The sequence below is a fragment of the Lycium barbarum genome, chromosome 2, assembly GCF_019175385.1.
Source record: "Lycium barbarum isolate Lr01 chromosome 2, ASM1917538v2, whole genome shotgun sequence".
Classification (NCBI taxonomy): domain Eukaryota; kingdom Viridiplantae; phylum Streptophyta; class Magnoliopsida; order Solanales; family Solanaceae; genus Lycium; species Lycium barbarum.
The window spans coordinates 42,292,475-42,310,641 of NC_083338.1; the positions used below are offsets into that span (position 1 = coordinate 42,292,475).

Consider the following 18,167-nt stretch of genomic DNA (forward strand, 5'->3'; position numbering starts at 1 on the left):
AGATAGAGACTGAAATCTGAAAACTCGGAGCACAACTCGTCTATTTATAGCTAAAACTGGAAAGTTCCAGAGAAGCGTTTTGACGAGCAGGTCGTCGACCCGTCGACGTGTCGACGGTCCGTTGACTTGCTTTGTCGACTTGCACCTAAGAATCTCTGATTGCAGAAACATGTTGACGGTCGGGTCGACGATCCGTCAACTTGCGCCTGCAGGTCTCAGTCTGCAGAAACATATTGACGGTGCACAGTGACGGTCTGTCGACAGTGACTGGTGTTTGCAAAATTTTCCTGATTTAGTTCAGATTTCGCCGATTCGATCCGTTCAACTTCTAACCCCGTAAACCACCAGGAATACCTGTTGGTATATTGTAGTCGGGGTAAGATATTCTCTACCTTAACTTTCTCCAACAAGCTTTCTTCTCTTTTTCTTCAAATGTCTTTGGAATTTTAATTAGAATCATTAAGTATCCTTCTTACTAGTAGGGACATCATAACTTACGTTGGCCTATTCACCGCACAACGACATGAAATCTTTCCGAGGTGTAAAAAAATAAATGGTATTTAGTGATGAATATATATATCTACTAACATCCTTAAAGGATTAGATAGTAATTTCATGTAATTTCATGGATTAGATGGGCAATTCTAAGTGTATTCTTCCTAAATCAAGTGATTTGATGCGAAGTACTTAATTCAACCATATTTAGTGATAAACAAATGAATTCAATGTTATTCAGTATAAAAATAAAAATAAAAAAAGAGTTCAATGTGATCAACATCGTGAACATGTTGCAACAATTGAGGAGTTGTTGCAACATATGAGCAAGTTGTTGCAATAATTCAAACACGGTGATTAATCTGTTGCAACAACTAAGCAACTTGCTTAAACATCTGATCCATTTGTTGAAACAGATTAGTAACTTGTTGCAACTTCTTCAACAAGTGTATGGTCTGTTGCAATAATTAACTCATCTGTTGCAACATATTTTTTAGTTTTTGCAATAATTTAAACAATTGTTTGATTTTTTCCAAAAAGGTGAGTAATTTGTTGCAACAACTAAGCAACTTGTTTAAAAAAGATTAGTAACTTGTTGAAACAGATTAGTAACTTGTTGAAACAAAAGAGTAACTTCTTGCAACTTCTTCAACAACTGTATGCATCTATTGCAACAATTAGTAAGCAAAATAAATAAGTTCACAAACAGAAATTGTTCAATAGCCACCTTGGCTCCAAATACCACAACTAATCAAAATAAATAAATTTATAAACATCATTCACAAATAACATAAAGGACAAAAAAAAAAAAAAAACAGAAATTGTTCAACAACAACCTTGGCTCCAAATACCACAACTTCAGTAATAATTTGTTCAGCAACTGCCTTCTAGGGTGTAGTAGATTTCATTGATCTACTCCATCTCCTTCATTTCCATCATTCGTTCGAATCCGATCCAACATGAATTTTTAGCTAAAATGGCTCCTCTGCTTATGCCACTGGTGATGAACTCACTATGGCTATTCAACGGCAAACTCACAGTTTTTCTTACTACATAGGCGGCTAAACGAAGCCCCGGTATTTTTTTGTCAAACCCCAAGCCCCTTATTAGTAGCCGAAGTAAAGGCCAGCATGAGATCAAAGTCACTTGCCGTCCGTTCGCTCTCTGTTCAACAAAGGCCATCAGTTTCTTCATCTTCTAGCTCTTCTCTACTTTCTTCATTTGTATCTAATGCTTCTTGGCTCTGTTCTTCATCTCTTTCTGAGGATTGATTGTCAGTTTAGCTGTCAATTTGACTATATCTTTCCTCAACATTTACTGATTCATAAATAGATTGTCAACTTATTGCAACAACTACAAATCTGTTGGATATCTTCTACAAACAGAACCAAATAACTGAAGCTATGTCCAACAAGTGTGGAACTTGTTGCAACAACTACAAATCTGTAGGATATCCTCTACAAACAGAACCAAAAAACTAAAGCTATGTCCAACAAATTTGTAGTTGTTGCAACAGATTGTCTACTTGTTGCAACAAGTGTAGAACTTGTTGCAATAACTACAAATCTGTAGGATATGTCCAACAGATTTGTAGTTGTTGCAACAGATTGTCTACTTGTTACAACAAGTGTAGAACTTGTTACAACAACTACAAATCTGTTAGATATTTTTCTACAAATAGAAAGCAAATAACTGAAGCTATATCCAACAGATTAGTGAGTCGTTGCAACAGATTATCTACTTGTTGCAAAAAGTGTGTTGCAAAAAGTGTAGAACTTGTTGCAATAACTACAAATATATTGGTTATCTTCTACAAACAGAACCAGATAAATACCAAGACAAGAACCAAAAAAACCATTTGTTGGGTATATTTTCCTAAACCCTAAAACATACCAGGACAGCAACAGAAAAACCATCTATTTCACTACAAATACACAATAATAACAACCTGCATTTTATCCAAACTTTTCCTAAACCCCAAAAACAAAAACAAAAAATCAAAACTTCCTTTCAAGATTTTTTTTTGGGTGGGTGGGGGGGGGGGGGGGGGGGGGGTTGTGGTGCAAAAACATAAAAACTTTTCAAAACTTTTTTTTTAAAACAATTTTATTTTTGGAAGGGTGGGGGGTGCAAAAAAACAAAAAGAAAAACTTTTCAAAACTTTTTAAAAAAAATTAATTTTTTTTGTTGTGGAGGGGGGGGGGGTGGGGGGTGGGAGGAGGAAGAGTGGGGACTGGTAAAAAGAAAATCAAAACTTTTTTAAAAAAAAATTAGGGGGGAGGGTTGGGAGGAGGAGGGGGGGGGGGGGAACAAATAAAGAAAATCAAAACTTTTTACAAAAAAAAAAAAAAAAAAGATTGATTGGGGGGAGGGGTGGGAGGAGGAGGAGGGGGGTGGCTGGTAAAAAAGCAAATAAAAAAATTAAAACTTTTTTACAAAAAAAAATTGGGGGATGGGGTTGTGGGCGAGGGGAGAAGGAGAAGGGGGCTAGTGGGTTTTTTAGATTAAATTGAGGTCTTTTTGTATTTTGTAAAAGATTAAGAAGTTTGAAAAAATATATTTTGAACCCCAATTTTCTTAATCCCAAATTTAATTGGATTTTGATTTCAGGTGATCCCACAAGTTACCTGTGATAATTTCAAAACTAAAAGGTCACCAAAAGCTAATTAATTCATCAGGATAACTTGCGCATAAAAAACTGCATTAAAAGTAGAAAAGTTACAACTTTTTTTACAATTTAGTCCCGTCCATTTGGACTTTTTTCCTGTCGTTTAGGTTCCAGACTTGTGTTTTTGTTTTTGTTTTTGTTTGTGTTTTCATTGTATTAATATTTGTCTGGATGTAACCGCTCTAAATGTAATAACATCTTTTTAGTGACTTGTTTTATGGTAATGTTGTAGCTGCAAATGTTTTCTGCAATCTTTCAGGTGCTTGGTGGATGCCAATAATGTGGGCAACAAATCCACTACTAAGTATATATTCACATCACAATATGCATAAAAGGGAATTTGTTAATCTAAAACAGCTAGCTGCACAAAAAGATGTTCAAGGAGTTTATAACTCTGCAATAGCACTAATATTGAATTACTCAACGACCAAAACCAACTATGGCTGAGCTTCGGTCCAGCTTGTTGTTACATGAGTCTTGCCTTCAGCAGATGCATTCTATTACTATATTTTGTCTAAATGCCGAGGGTCTACCGGAAATAGCCTCTCCACCTCCCAAGGTAGAGATAAGGCCAGCGTACACTCTACCCTCTCCAGACCCCACTTTGTGGGATTTCACTGGGTATGTTATTGTTGTTCCAATAGCACTAATATGTGCGAATTCATATAAAGACATTCACATGTTACACTCTTTGCTATCATTGGATGATGATATTATTTTGAAAAAGTATCGGGAACAACTAAGGAAGTCCGAAAAGAGAAACTTTATTCCGAATCAAGATCACAAATCAGAAAACAACTATCACAAGCTGACAGCGGACAATTAACTTATCCAAATAACTCCACTGATTAAATACATCACGTTTGTTCTTATCAATTGATTTGCACTTCACAGAAAGAATCTTCGATTTGTAGGAAGTTCACGAATGGCACCTTTTTGCAAAGAATGATGAATGATGATACCAGAGCTAATAAATTCTCTCGGCTGTGGAAACTGGACGCAAGAAAACAACGATAACGGTTATATTGTCTTTGCTTCCCCGTTCCGCAGCTTCTGTTGCTAATCTCTTTGAGCACATTCCTGGCTCTTTCACTGTATCTCTGATTATGTTCACCACATCCGTCTCACTAACAACATCCCAAAGGCCATCACTCGCCATTACCTGATATATTGAATAAGACATAAGCAAATGAACACTATAACTTGCATGACTATATAGATATTGTTCAACTACGGGAGCGATTAATTGAGATTTGTAAACCAACGTTAGTACAGAGGATCCAGCAACATTATCAAGTCAATATTAGAAGCAAAATGGCAACGACAATGTCCAAATATACACACAGAATCTAGTGAGCATAGCATTCTCCGACAACTGTCAAATTAGAGAAGAAATTCTAGACAGAAAGTTATTTCTTGGCAGAAACTATAGAACAATATCAAGCAAATTCTATCCAAAATAACTTCTCAAGAAAGATCCACACTGATTTAACAGAAAATGCAACGAAGATAAGGGGATTTATCATTATAACGCATAACCATCCAACACGAAGAGATCTATTGAAAACATGATAACAAACAAGGGAATAGGAATAATGGTATGTGGTAAATGTAGATTAATCATTAGAAGGCAAAGTATGAAGTGGTGCACCATGTTCATATTACTCTTTAGTTGTTCGCTACACCGAACAAGATATGGTGGACTCTAACTCTCTTGGACTTCATCACAATGAGGATATTACAACATGATTAGTATTCTTGACCACTATTTGTTATGTCAGACTACTTACCAAATGAATTGTCAATAATTCCATTAAACCCAGAATATATATGAGAAAAAATTATATGTTCTCCATTAGTTTGTCAACAAAATATCATATCCAATCATCCACACGATCTGAGTTTTGTATCCAACCATGCAAATTATCTTTCAGCACAACAAACCTCTACTGAACAAAACCTAAAATCACTAATTCATACACTAAAATCAATTCTCTTAACACAAAAGCTAAAACATTTTGAACGGGAATGTTGGGGGAGGGGCCAAAAAGAAAGAAGGAAACTAAAAGATGGACACAAAAAAATGATTAAGGAAAAAAAAGGAAGCAATAGCCCGCCAAGCAAGAGAAGTCAATTGCCAATGTAAGCAGTGTAAGGAGCAGCAAACTCCTTTTGTCAGGAGAAATGATATGCCATAGGCAGACACATGAAACAGCAAAGGAGGGAGGGGAGAAAGGGGGTTGAGGCATAGAGATATCTAGGGGCAGATCTGAGTAGGTGGACTACGAGAGGACTTCACGGGAGATGTTGGGCAAAGCTTGACGAGAGTGAGCAAAATGGTTAGGGAAAGGAGATATGGAGGAAGCGTATAACCAGTGTTGCTAAGGTAGGAGAATACCACTAGAGAAGTTAAGAGTGGAAATTGCACAAGGGCAGGGGCTTGCACAGGAGGAGAGCCTAAAGGAGATTGGGGAAAGAGAAAGAATGAAGAAAAAGAAAGAGAGGATTCACAAGATAGTGTGCTCTTTCTATACACAAGGAGCTACATATATCTTACCACATATACCTAGAGGGACCCTAATATCCTATTTTTTCCTTTAGAATTATTCCATCCAGAACTGGCTAATAAATGATCCATCAAGTTATGTGGAGATAGAAACTTAGAAAGCTAGCAAACACTTGACCGAAAACCTTTCTGGCTTAATTTGTTGGAAAATTCCCATACCAAAGGATCAACAACAACAACACACCTAGTGTAATCCCACAAGTGGGGTCTGGGGAGGGTAGGATGTACGCAGACCTTACCCCTACCTTTGTGGGGTTGAGAGGCTGTTCCAAAGGATCCTTAAGGATAAAATGTTTTAAAGGTATGTAACTTCAATTTAGAAGGATGGCTACCACCCAAAGACAAGCACAATGGACTCACAGGCTTAGGTAACCTCTTATTTGGAACAAGCATTCAAAGGTTTGGCTTTTGGGCTCGCTTTTCTTAACTAACAACAACAACAACTATGCATACCTTTAACAGGAAATCAGTAATTCTGATGTCAAATTCCTCTTGCAAACGTCCATATTTTCCCATTCATGTGGAGTTTCATAGCCTTTTCTTTCTTATGAATGCCTTGAACTGACCTTGTGAGTGCCCATCAAAATTCTAATGCACTTCACAAATTCCAATACCAGCGTAGACTTTCCTGTCCCTACTCCACTTTCCCTCCCCACCCAAAATACTCGCTACCAGTTAAATTAATATCCAACCCCTAATTCAAAGCAAAGGAAAAAGGGAAGAAAACAAAAAGAGAAAGTCTGAATGTACCCATACATTTCCAAGTCAAAGTAATAAGAGTGGCCGCAAAGGGGAAGCAACAAGGTCAAGGAAACATAGGGCCTCAAACCAACAAACAATATTAGTACCAAAACGGAGTCCAGATCATTAGCTGCATGTTATTTGTCATCATATTTTAATGAAAGTTAAAAAACAGACCCTCATGTGGGAACTGATTGTGCAACAATGCACTATGTTTCTAAACCCATCAACACTTCTACACAATGCCTGGAATAACTGGTTTTCATACAACCAGAGATAAGAAGGTAAGTCTAATCTGAGAATCAACTAATTTGGTCTGAAAGTAAATAAAATGTTGTCACATATAAATATATAGATAGATTCACTACTAGAATTTGATAAGAATAAGTAGTCATTCAAATATCACGGAATGATAATTCTTCTTGAGTAAACTAAGTCCCATCAAGATGGAAGATTTATTGGTTGTAATCCTTACAATGTATTCATCCTCGGCATAAAGAATAGTCGAAGTTATCTCAGGTTCCGCAGTTACAGCTGGCTTCAGATCATCATCGCCAATAGACCGTGTGACCTAGAGAAAGTAAATGTAATCAGATTACTAAATGATAAAACAACATCTATATTTTGAAAGATCCTAATTAACCAACTATTTCTTTCTTTGTTTTCCACACAAGGCCAGCCTAAATCACCAACTATTGAGATAATGTATCCTATTTATAGTTGGTCTCAGCCAAATGAGTCCGTTGTGTTTTGCACCCCTAACGTATGTCCTCTTTGTGATTTGCACCCTGTCCTACATTTTTTTTGTAATTCGCACACTAACCACTTTATTTTCTTGCAAAATAATGAAACCACTGTTTTTTGTAAATTTTCCAACAGGGCAAAACTGGAATACAAATTAGACGATTTATTATTTGTATTCCAGTTTTGCCCTGTTGGAAAATTTACAAAAAGAGTGGTTTCATTATTTTGCAAGAAAATAAAGCGGTTAGGGTGCGAATTACAAAAGATAATAGGACAGGGTGCAAATCCCAAAAGAGGACATATGTTAGGGGTGCAAAACGCAACAGACTCCAGCCAATCATTGCTATTTGCTGCTAGCCTAAAGGTGTCAAGCACCCCTTCATATAATATTTGGATGTGAAATTTTTTTTCCAAACTTCTATAACACAAGTCATTAACCTACCATTCACCATACAATATATACATGACGAACGAGAAAAAGGTAGTGCATTCCATGACTACTTGTTCTGATATTAATACATTTATAACTTGTATAAAAACTTGATCATTGAGCTTCATGATATCTGTACATTTTGTAACTGCTAATGAAGGATTATAGTGCAGACAACACTTGCCCTCACTAAAAGGACTGGGTAATGTGCATATACTGTTGACACCTAATTTTCACCTCATAAGACGCGTATTTTAATTTTCAAAATTCCCGAGTCAAAAACGGAGCAAGGATGCACGCTTAAAGAAAATAAAATTTCAAAAATCCCGAGAAAATTGCAAAAATTGACATTTAATTATTATTCCGTAAAAATTGACAATTGCAAGAAAAGTACGAGTTATTTACTTTCATAAATATAATTCAAAAAGAAAATACGTATCCCGCTCCGTCTAACTTGGGAAAATTGTTAATTAAAACGACGTATGAATTACGGCTCATTTTGACCGCATTTTTCACACTTTGAAGTATTACCCGAAACTATGTCAATATTGGGTTTATATTAAAGCTCGTATTTTAAAATGGCGTATTCCAAATTTTGTTTTTATAAAAAATAAGTTTACGATGGGTTTCTAGATGAATACGTGTTTTTGCGAAATTAGGTACTTATTCAAAAATGGAGTACAATTTGAAAAGTGTGTATTCTAAACATAGGGGGGCCTTTTTAAATAATTTAAAAACTTTTGGGGGGAATTTAGATTTTAAAGGGGGGTTGAAAGTTTTTAAACAAAACTTCCAAACCCCCCCCCCCCCCCCCCCCCCCCTCTTTTTATTTCATTTACAATGAGATCATCGTCTCCTTTCTTCTCTCTCAAATGGCGACTTAGGGTTTTTTATGCGATTGATCATCGAGCCATTTTCATGGCTATTCCACGGCTAATTTTCGAGGGGTTTTGTTCCCCTTTCTATCCTAATGCTATTATCAAGTTTAATTTTATGTTTTACTTATGATTTCATGTCTAATTGAACCCCTAATGGGATGTTACCCTAAAATTCTTCCGTGTCATGGGAGCCATGGACAGAAGCCATTGAGCTTGCTATTATCTTGAGCACGATGACACCAAATGGAAGTTTTTTTAAAGGGGAAACTTCCATTGGATTAGGGTAAAGGGAATTCTATGGGATTTTATCCTAAATTAGTACTATTGTAACGTTGGTTGTACTATTTTTGGGCTGTATGTGTGACTCACTGTACTATCCTAGTATTTACGGATTTATTAGATATTTTGTGTGTAAATTCTAGTACTATCCGTTGGAAATTATCTGATTTTGTTAAAATTGTTGAATATAGAATAAGGTAGTACAATTCTGGTGGGAATAATCTGGTCCTTTACTCGAATTTGAATTTGTGAGATTGAAATTAGGGTTTTTTTTGCGGGGGTGGGTAGGGAAAGAATTCGTTTGGATGAATGACATTCCCTCTTTTGTCCCTAAACCTTAATTGTTTGCTATAAATAGAAGGCAATTGTGCCATTTTTAAGGATCCGACCTTTTGGCTAAAAATTCTAAGTATTTAGAAAATATACAATCCTCCTACTACTCAGATACACTGAAAAAACCAAAATATACTATATACTAAATATATACTACCTAAATACTACCGTGTCTAATTGAACCCCTAATGGGATGTTACCCTAAAATTCTTCCGTGTCATGGGAGCCATGGACAGAAGCCATTGAGCTTGCTATTATCTTGAGCACGATGACACCAAATGGAAGTTTTTTTAAAGGGGAAACTTCCATTGGATTAGGGTAAAGGGAATTCTATGGGATTTTATCCTAAATTAGTACTATTGTAACGTTGGTTGTACTATTTTTGGGCTGTATGTGTGACTCACTGTACTATCCTAGTATTTACGGATTTATTAGATATTTTGTGTGTAAATTCTAGTACTATCCGTTGGAAATTATCTGATTTTGTTAAAATTGTTGAATATAGAATAAGGTAGTACAATTCTGGTGGGAATAATCTGGTCCTTTACTCGAATTTGAATTTGTGAGATTGAAATTAGGGTTTTTTTTTGGGGGGGTGGGGGGTGGGGGGTGGGTAGGGAAAGAATTCGTTTGGATGAATGACATTCCCTCTTTTGTCCCTAAACCTTAATTGTTTGCTATAAATAGAAGGCAATTGTGCCATTTTTAAGGATCCGACCTTTTGGCTAAAAATTCTAAGTATTTAGAAAATATACAATCCTCCTACTACTCAGATACACTGAAAAAACCAAAATATACTATATACTACCTAAATACTACAAATAGACCACTACTTTAAGAATACTATAAGATATACTTACTTATACTATTCTAATATACACATATTATACAAAGATTTAAGAAGAAAAAGGTTGTTTTAAAAGGTTTTCAAGTGTTGGTGTTTGAAAGTTGACTCAATCCCTCCATTTTGATCTTTTGGTTGCCCTACAAAAAGGTAACACTCCTATTCCAACCTATTTTACTCTATTTACAGCTTATATTGCTAGTTGTGTTACTTAAATCATATTATGCCATTTAGCTTTTGAAACTGCTTTGATGTGTGAAATAAGGATATGGAGTTTGTTTGAGTGTTTTATGATGTTGTTTAATATATTTTAGAACTTTGAAAATGGATGTTTGAGCCAAAGAAACCTATATTATGTTCATGCCTACAGTTTTAACAGAATTCTCTTTTGGCTCTGAGATGTTTAAGTTGTTTCAAGGTTTTGAGATGTTTATTAGGGGTGTCTTGATGTTTTAAAGGATTTGATGTCTTGAAATGGTTTTAAGATGACAAAAAGGGGATCTGTTTATGATTGGAGTTACTGCTCCATTGGTTCCTTGAGGTTTGAGGTGTATTGTTTGGCTGTTTGAGGTTAAGACATGAATCATTGTGTGTTTGCTTGTTTGTTTAAAGGATTTCCTGTTTAGAATGGTTTCAAATGAAGTTCATAACTTGTTGTGGCTTAAACACTGCTTTTACTAAACTTCTGTGTTGTATCAAGAATTGAAATCTTGATGTCCTGTTCCCTATTTGGTACTGGTCATGTTGTGATTCCTGTTTTTAAGGCTTTGAAGGCAAAACTGAGATAAAAAAATGGTTTTTCCAAAATGTTTGTTTGTGTCCTGCTTGTATGACCTCTTGCTCGCCTCTTATGACTGTTTTTAAAATTCGAAAAGTGGTTTTGAGAACTTGCCTTTGTGCTTTCTATATGTTCATTACCTGCAAAGTGCAAACTAGTTTAAAAGGGTTTTTGAATACCCCTTGAGTGAAAACCTGGTCTCAAAAATGGTCCTGGATATTTATTGTTCTTGTTTACACCTAGCAGAAGCCATCCATCTTATGAGAAGGTTGGTGGAGCAGTATAGGGAGAGGAAGAGGGACTTACACATGGTATTCATCGACCTAGAAAAGGCTTATGACAAAGTTCCAAGACAGATCCTATGGAAATGCTTGGAGGCTAAAAATGTACCTGTGGCGTACATTAGGGTGATCAAGGACATGTATGAGGGAGCCAAAACCAGGGTGAGGACAGTAAGAGGAGACTCAGAGCACTTTCCAGTTGTGATGGGGTTGCATCAAAGATCAGCTCTTAGTCCGTTTTTATTTGCCTTGGTGATGGATGGATTGACACGGCAAATTCAAGGTGAGGTGCCATGGTGTATGCTTTTCGCGGACGACATAGTCCTGATTGACGAGACTCGTAGCGGAGTTAACGCTAAGCTGGAGTGTTGGAGACATACTCTGGAGTCTAAAAGGGTTTACGCTGAGTAGGACCAAGACAGAGTACATGGAGTGTAAGTTCAGTGAAGCACCTCAGGAGGCTGACTTGGAAGTAAGGCTTGGTACCCAGGCCATCCAGAAGAAAAGTAGTTTCAAGTACCTTAGGTCTATTGTGCAAGGCAGCAGGGAGATTGACGATGATGTCACACATCGTATTGGGGCAGGGTGGATGAAATGGAGGCTTGCTTCCGGAGTGCTATGTGACAAGAAGGTGCCACCAAAACTTAAGGGCAAGTTTTACAAAGTGGTGGTTAGACCGACTATGCTGTATGGGGCGGAGTGTTGGCCAGTTAAGATCTCTCACGTTCAAAAGATGAAAGTTGCCGAGATGAGAATGTTGAGATGGATGTGTGGCCACACCAGGAGTGACAGGATTAGGAATGAGGATATTCGGGATAAGGTGGGGGTGGCCTCGGTGGAAGACAAGATGCGAGAAGCGAGATTGAGATGGTTTGGGCATGTGAAGAGGAGAGATACAGATGCCCCAGTGCGGAGGTGTGAGAGGTTGGCCATGGATGGTTTCAGATGAGGTAGGGGTAGGCCGAAGAAGTATTGGGGAGAGGTAATTAGACACGACATGGCGCAATTACAGCTTGCCGAGGACATGACCTTAGATAGGAGGGTTTGGAGGACCCAAATTAGGGTAGAAGGCTAGTAGATAGTCTCGTTATCCGTTCTTATTAGTAGTCGCATTATTGCAATATAATTTCTTGTGCTCCGATTTCTGCTATTATCTGTTATTATCTGTTATTTCCTGTGCTTTGGTTATCTTGTGTCATCTGCTCCGATTTCTGCTATTATCTGTTATTTCCTGTGCTCTGATTATCATGTGTTATCTGTGTCGCTTGCATTATTTCATTTCCATATCGCTTTAAATCTCTTATCCGAATCTCTTAACCTTATCTGACTTCTTTTTATGCTTTTATTGAGCCGGGGGTCTTTCGGAAACAGCCGTCCTACCTTGGTAGGAGTCAGGTCTGCGTACACTCTACCCTCCCCAGACCCCACGATGTGGGATTTCACTGGGTTGTTGTTGTTGTTGTTGTTGTTGTTTACACCTAGCAGGATGTGTTTTGAATTTTCTGTGCTATTTTGGAAAGAAAAGAGCTTGTCATGCCTAAAACCTTTTAGAATGATTCATGTTTTCTTCTGTTTGGTTTAGCTAGTTGTGTTAAGATGTGAGGATTTGGATTTGTGTTTCTTAAACCTACTTGTTGAATTTATGTGCTATTCTATCCTATTTGAACTTTGTGTGACTGTTTAAAGGAGATAAAATGGTTTTCTTAACCTAGTCAAATGAATTTTGAGGCTGTAACTTGGTTACTTGTTCAATGAAAGAGGTTGTGGCTTGTTCGTTAAACTTTAGATTGGCTCACTCTTTATGTGCACTTAGTTTGACCATGTTTGATCCTAATCCTACCTATTAGCTAATCTGTCATCCTAAAACTGAATTCAATGTGTTCCTCGTAGCTTTTGAAGGTTTATTTATGAGTAGTCCAAGTTTTGTTTGTCTTCTGTGGATTCCTGATTAGGTGTTCTTACACCAAGTAACTTGTGTGTTGTGTTACTGTGCTTTCTTGACGCTCAAAACAGTGATGTTGCTTTGCTCACATAAATTTGTTCATTTCTGGGAATTAGAATGGTTAAGTTGGGACGGATATTGAATATTTGGTGGGTATGCAACATGTTGTGTTGCCCTCCAAAAGAATGTATACCGGTGTATACTTAGTGAATATTGCAGTTTCCTGCCTCAGTGGAATTTTGAGGTGTTTGGCCTTGGGCCTCCAGTTCTGGGCCCTAATCATTTGTTTCTTTTGGGCTACTTTGTTATGTGTTTCTGAGACCAATAGTTCCTTAGCCTTTATTAGGCCACCTTTGCAATATTTGCTACCAGTCCGAGTTATCTTACTGGGCTTGGCCCAATGCTATTTGTAATTCATTTTTGGCTATGTAATAATTATAATTCAGCTTAATTCTTGTACTTAGTTTAATTTACGAATGTGTACTAATGTCTTGTATACCCGTTTGTACCCTTGTCCATCCAAACCCGTTGGGGCCCACCAGCGTATCTAGATCGAGTCTACCAACTTGGAGCAAAATATGGAGCATAACTTGGAGCGGATAAATTTTATATGCATTTATTCTGTTGGGCTTGGTCGGCCCAATATCCCTATCTCTTTATTTATGCATTTAAATTCTATACTTGTGTATTTATTTATAAATTGGAACCGTTAAGGTTATCCCACATTTAAAGTCGCATAAACTTGATTTTAAAACTATACAAAACTGGTTTTGGAAACTTTGATATAGCTTGTGACCTCAAATGGATTGATTTAGTATAATCTGAACTAAAAATGATCGATTTCGTGAATTATCGGGCTAATTTGAACCATTTATAAAACCTCTGGACTTGTGACATACGGACTGATTCGGACTAATATTCAGAACTTATGGGACGATTGTGACTATTTAGACTTAGACTAAAAAAAAAAAAACTTGACTAAAACTTGACCAAAAATAGAATAAAAATGGACTATATACGTAGAATACGATTAATATATGGACTATAATAGTATGCCTAAAAATTATTTTTCTAAAAACTATTTTATACACTTAAAAAATATTTTCTTAAACTATTTTTTGGGTGGACTTACGTAGAGCCCTACTTAGGTTAAGAGACTTACTTAGGTTAAGAGACTTCGGGTATTAACCTAAGTGTTCCAGTCCGACACCCTAAACGCCCAATTTTGGGCAAAACTTTACCACTTTTGTTCCTTGAAACATGATATATTTCGCATGAATGACTAAAATCTTTTGTTGTGGAAATATAAACCGAAACAATTTTTTCGCCATAAACAATTCATATCTACAAAGGCATACTATTAGAACCCGTAGGTAAACCGTATTTTACGGATCCTTAATGCCGGGGTGCCTAACACCTTCCCCAAGGGATCACCAGAACCCTTACCCGAACTTTGGTTAAATTAGGATTCTTTTAAAATTTAACGTTTTAAATGAACCCTTTTCGAACTGGTTTTCCTAATTTCCTTAAAATTAGGTGACGACTCTAAAATAACATCCACTTAGAGTACCATTCACGTAGAAGTATATTTTTTCCCTTTTTCTGGTACGATTGACGACCGTACTTCCCCGGGACACTCTCCTTTTTAAGGAGGCAAGTGCAAATACGAATCGGAAAAAATAGAACCGCTACATATACATTTGGTCATGCCTTATTGGGGATATCTATTTCAAACAGAACTGGGATCAGAAGGAAAGTAAGAATCATAGACAAGGGGATTCTCCTGATCAAATATAACAAGGGAACTACTCCAACCAACTGGGAAATTTGCATAAATGTGGACTTCCAGTATATATGAACACATATAGAAGGGAGCTAGAACATCCAAGCCAAAGTGAAAAAATGGGCAAGAATATAACAGTTGACAAGAATCTGGTAAAAATGTAAGGAAAAAAAAAACAGCATGCTGTGGATACTAGGCAAATAATTAACCAGCGCTATACAAATACGTGAAACTGGAAAGACTAACCTGGAGGGCCGCATCACCCACCCTCCATGTATCCACTTGCCATTTGACAACGCCACCTGAACGGATAATACGTTCCCGCTCCTCAAGACAACTTGCAACATGATCCTACAACAGTACCGTATATTAGTGAAAATGCAAAGCCTTCTGATTCATCAGAAAACTTATGAAAATGAATGATCTCACCCTACTTAGAGCATATGGATTCCCAGATCGACACAAGATTGTTCTGCAATCACCAGCATTAGCAACAATTAGTTTGTTTCTGATGATAAGAACAGCTATTGCAGTACAACCAGGGTGCCAATCTTTCTGAACTGCTCCCTTGCGTTTGCGACAAGAATCAAGCTGTGTCCTGAATGCAACATCTGTCTTTATGAATGCTTCAAAAAGCGCATCAGAGGGACTGCAAAGTCATAAACAGCCATGATTGAGTGCCTTGTCTCTCTTAAAATTTTCTTGGTCATTCACACAAACACAATTGGAGAGCAATCACAAGTTAAGCGTGTAAAACCTGCAAACTGAACCAAGATTCTGCAAAAATCCCGGTAAAGCTCCAGTGGAAAACTCAGCAGCTGCTGAACCTGTAAACACACTAGTTAAGACTGCTATATTCCAGTGAAAGATGTTTCTAGTAAGCTTCAGTTACGAGAAATAAAAGGGCTTCATAGTGGCTGGTACATCCTTTGTTTGCTTAACCCTAAAATGCAATCACTTAGGTAAAAAAATTACCTCAGCGTCCTCAAAACTTCTTTAACATCATGAGTTGTTATTAGAATACCAAATTATTCAATTTAAAAAGCTTGGAGAAATGGAAAGTTTAGTTTCGAGTACAACAAACAGAAAACACCAAGGAGTCAAATGCCAATGCAATTTCCAGATTAAAGGGATGCTCTGCAATAATGCTAAATTAGAGGTGAGGTTGGTATGGTCCAATAAATGGAGTTCACCATTGAATCATTTTGTCAAACCCTGTTGGACAATGTCACAAGATTCTGCTAAAAATACACTAATAATAGCAAGATATAACTGAAAGCAAGCAAAACTTCTTTCCTATTTACACCCTCATCATCTTGCAACTCCATGCAGTGAGACCTTATAATTTACGCTCTTCAATAACTACAAGTTAGCAAACCAACCATCTAAGATTGGCTTTGTGGCCGCTGGCCAGTGGTCCACCCATCTTATCCCAAGTTAACCAATCCCTGCTCCCCCTCAAAAAACCAAAAAATAGAATCTTATCAATTTCTTTAGTAGAGAAAATAACGCCAGAATGATAAACCTGCAGCATAGTTGTTCTTGCAATGAGGAATAACTGGATAATGTTGATCTGACGTAAGAAACAAATCGTTCCAACCAACTACACATTCCTCCCACCAACCAATCAACAACCAAGTGATCCCAACAGGACATATAGAACGAGAAGGACCTTTGCTATTGATACAAAGGGATAGGGAAAAAAAAGAAGAGGAGGGCTAAAGCTGTAAGAATATCCCCACCTTCTTCCCTAATGACATGCCTGTTGAAGCAAACAGATTTTAAAGCTGCTTGTGCTTTTCAAGGTAAGGATGATTGTTTAGCAAATGGAGAAGTAAATCAATTTTTTATATAGGATTCAGCAGTGATAAGGCATTAATTTATTTATATAAACCATTAGCTGGTAAAGTTACAATCAATTAATCTTATGTCTGACTATTCATCAACACTTCCCACGTTTTCTGGTAACAAGTAAGTTGCAGCCCTTACCTCATTCTACAAACAAAAAAAGGAAATTGCTTTACTCGCTTATCGTGTTACATATTTAAATACCTTTCTTTTTTGGATTTTCCAAAGTATACTCCATTTTCTCTTTAAAAAAACACAAAAAAGCTTTTAGAGGAACGCGCGGAGTCATAATAATAGTAAATTGTTATCACAATAATCAGAATAATAGGAACAACTACTTTATTATTATTATTAGTATTTATTACTATCTTAGTTGGTTACTGTTATAACTCTATACAAATGCAAAAAAGGCTCTTGAGTTTGGTTACTGTTATAACTAGATACAAATGCAAAAAAGGCCCTATGATATCACACACAATCTTCCCTGTTCTTTAAAAACAAGTAGTAAATACATGAGGTAACATATGATACCAACGTGTTCCTCCAAAAATTACTAGACACCCACATTTCCAGTTCTTCAACCTGACATAGCAAATGAGAACATTCAGTTTCGGTGTGTATAAGAAATTATTTATTCCCTTCTAAATGATGGTTAACCTAAGGGTATAACGGTAGAAATTAAGAAATTTGTTCAATCCCACTCCCTTTAACATCCTATTCCTTTTTTCCACAAGTAGAATACTCAGTGGTGATTCAATTCAACAGTAAAAAATCAAACAGAGAAAAGTACTTGGTATCCTACCTCGATGACCATCAAAGATTGCAAACATGTGAATATCCTTTTCATCACATAACTGAGGCATAAGGAAGTGTCTATCTTCCATCGTTTCCCTTCTCCCACATGATGCAAAGGAACCCCAAGACAGAACTGGACTATATACATGATCATCTGAAGAATCCAGCCATGTGCTAGCAGCAAGGGCAGTAGGAACCTTTTTCAAAAAGTCTTTACCTTGACTGAACCAGCTGATATTCTCCTGATAGCTTTGGAAATTTGCAGCATCAACACCATTTGAAGAAATAAAAGATTCCGCTGAGGCCTTCTCCATACAGTTCCTTCCAATTTCATGTTCCAGAATGGAATCAAGTTCCACAACAATATCGTCAAAAGAAGGCCTATTTTGTGGATCTTTGTCCCAACATCCTTCTATCAACGAGACTAAACTTGCTGGAGCACCGGACTGAAGATCAGCTAGAACGGGTCGTAAGCCTACACATACAATGGCTGCAGTAAGCTGCTGCTCGGTGTAGTTCATTTCAAGCACAGTATGGGCCTGCCATACGAGATATAGGAACCAGAAAGCATATAAGATATATGACAGACTAAATCAACTGCTCATAATCTCTTTCCAGATGTAAAAAGAATCATATATTCGGAAAAACAATTTTTTGAATTAAAAGCCAAACCCCCATCTTGTGTGAGGAGTAGAAAAACTTCAGTTCTCCACCATTTCAAAAGGAGAATGGCATTTTTTTAATCAGGTAAAAGAAGGAGAA

The 18,167-nt window shown here is 36.9% G+C and overlaps 1 protein-coding gene across 2 annotated transcripts in view; it reads right to left on the reverse strand.

Moving 5' to 3' along the window:
* Positions 1-3,843: 3,843 nt before the first annotated feature.
* The window catches only part of LOC132626441 (protein kinase and PP2C-like domain-containing protein), a 28,122-nt gene continuing 13,798 nt past the window's right edge, over positions 3,844-18,167 (reverse strand). Inside the window, exons 7-12 of one of the 2 annotated variants that reach the window (XM_060341310.1) lie at positions 17,413-17,944; positions 15,520-15,589; positions 15,192-15,411; positions 15,009-15,113; positions 6,946-7,041; positions 3,844-4,325 (exon numbers count right to left, since the gene is read on the reverse strand). In XM_060341310.1, coding sequence (XP_060197293.1) covers positions 4,131-4,325; positions 6,946-7,041; positions 15,009-15,113; positions 15,192-15,411; positions 15,520-15,589; positions 17,413-17,944 — 1,218 coding nt within the window. In that variant the 3' untranslated portion in view covers positions 3,844-4,130. Of the gene's footprint in view, positions 4,326-6,945; positions 7,042-15,008; positions 15,114-15,191; positions 15,412-15,519; positions 15,590-17,412; positions 17,945-18,167 lie in introns of those variants that run through there. The other variant, XR_009577295.1, reaches the window with a different exon arrangement.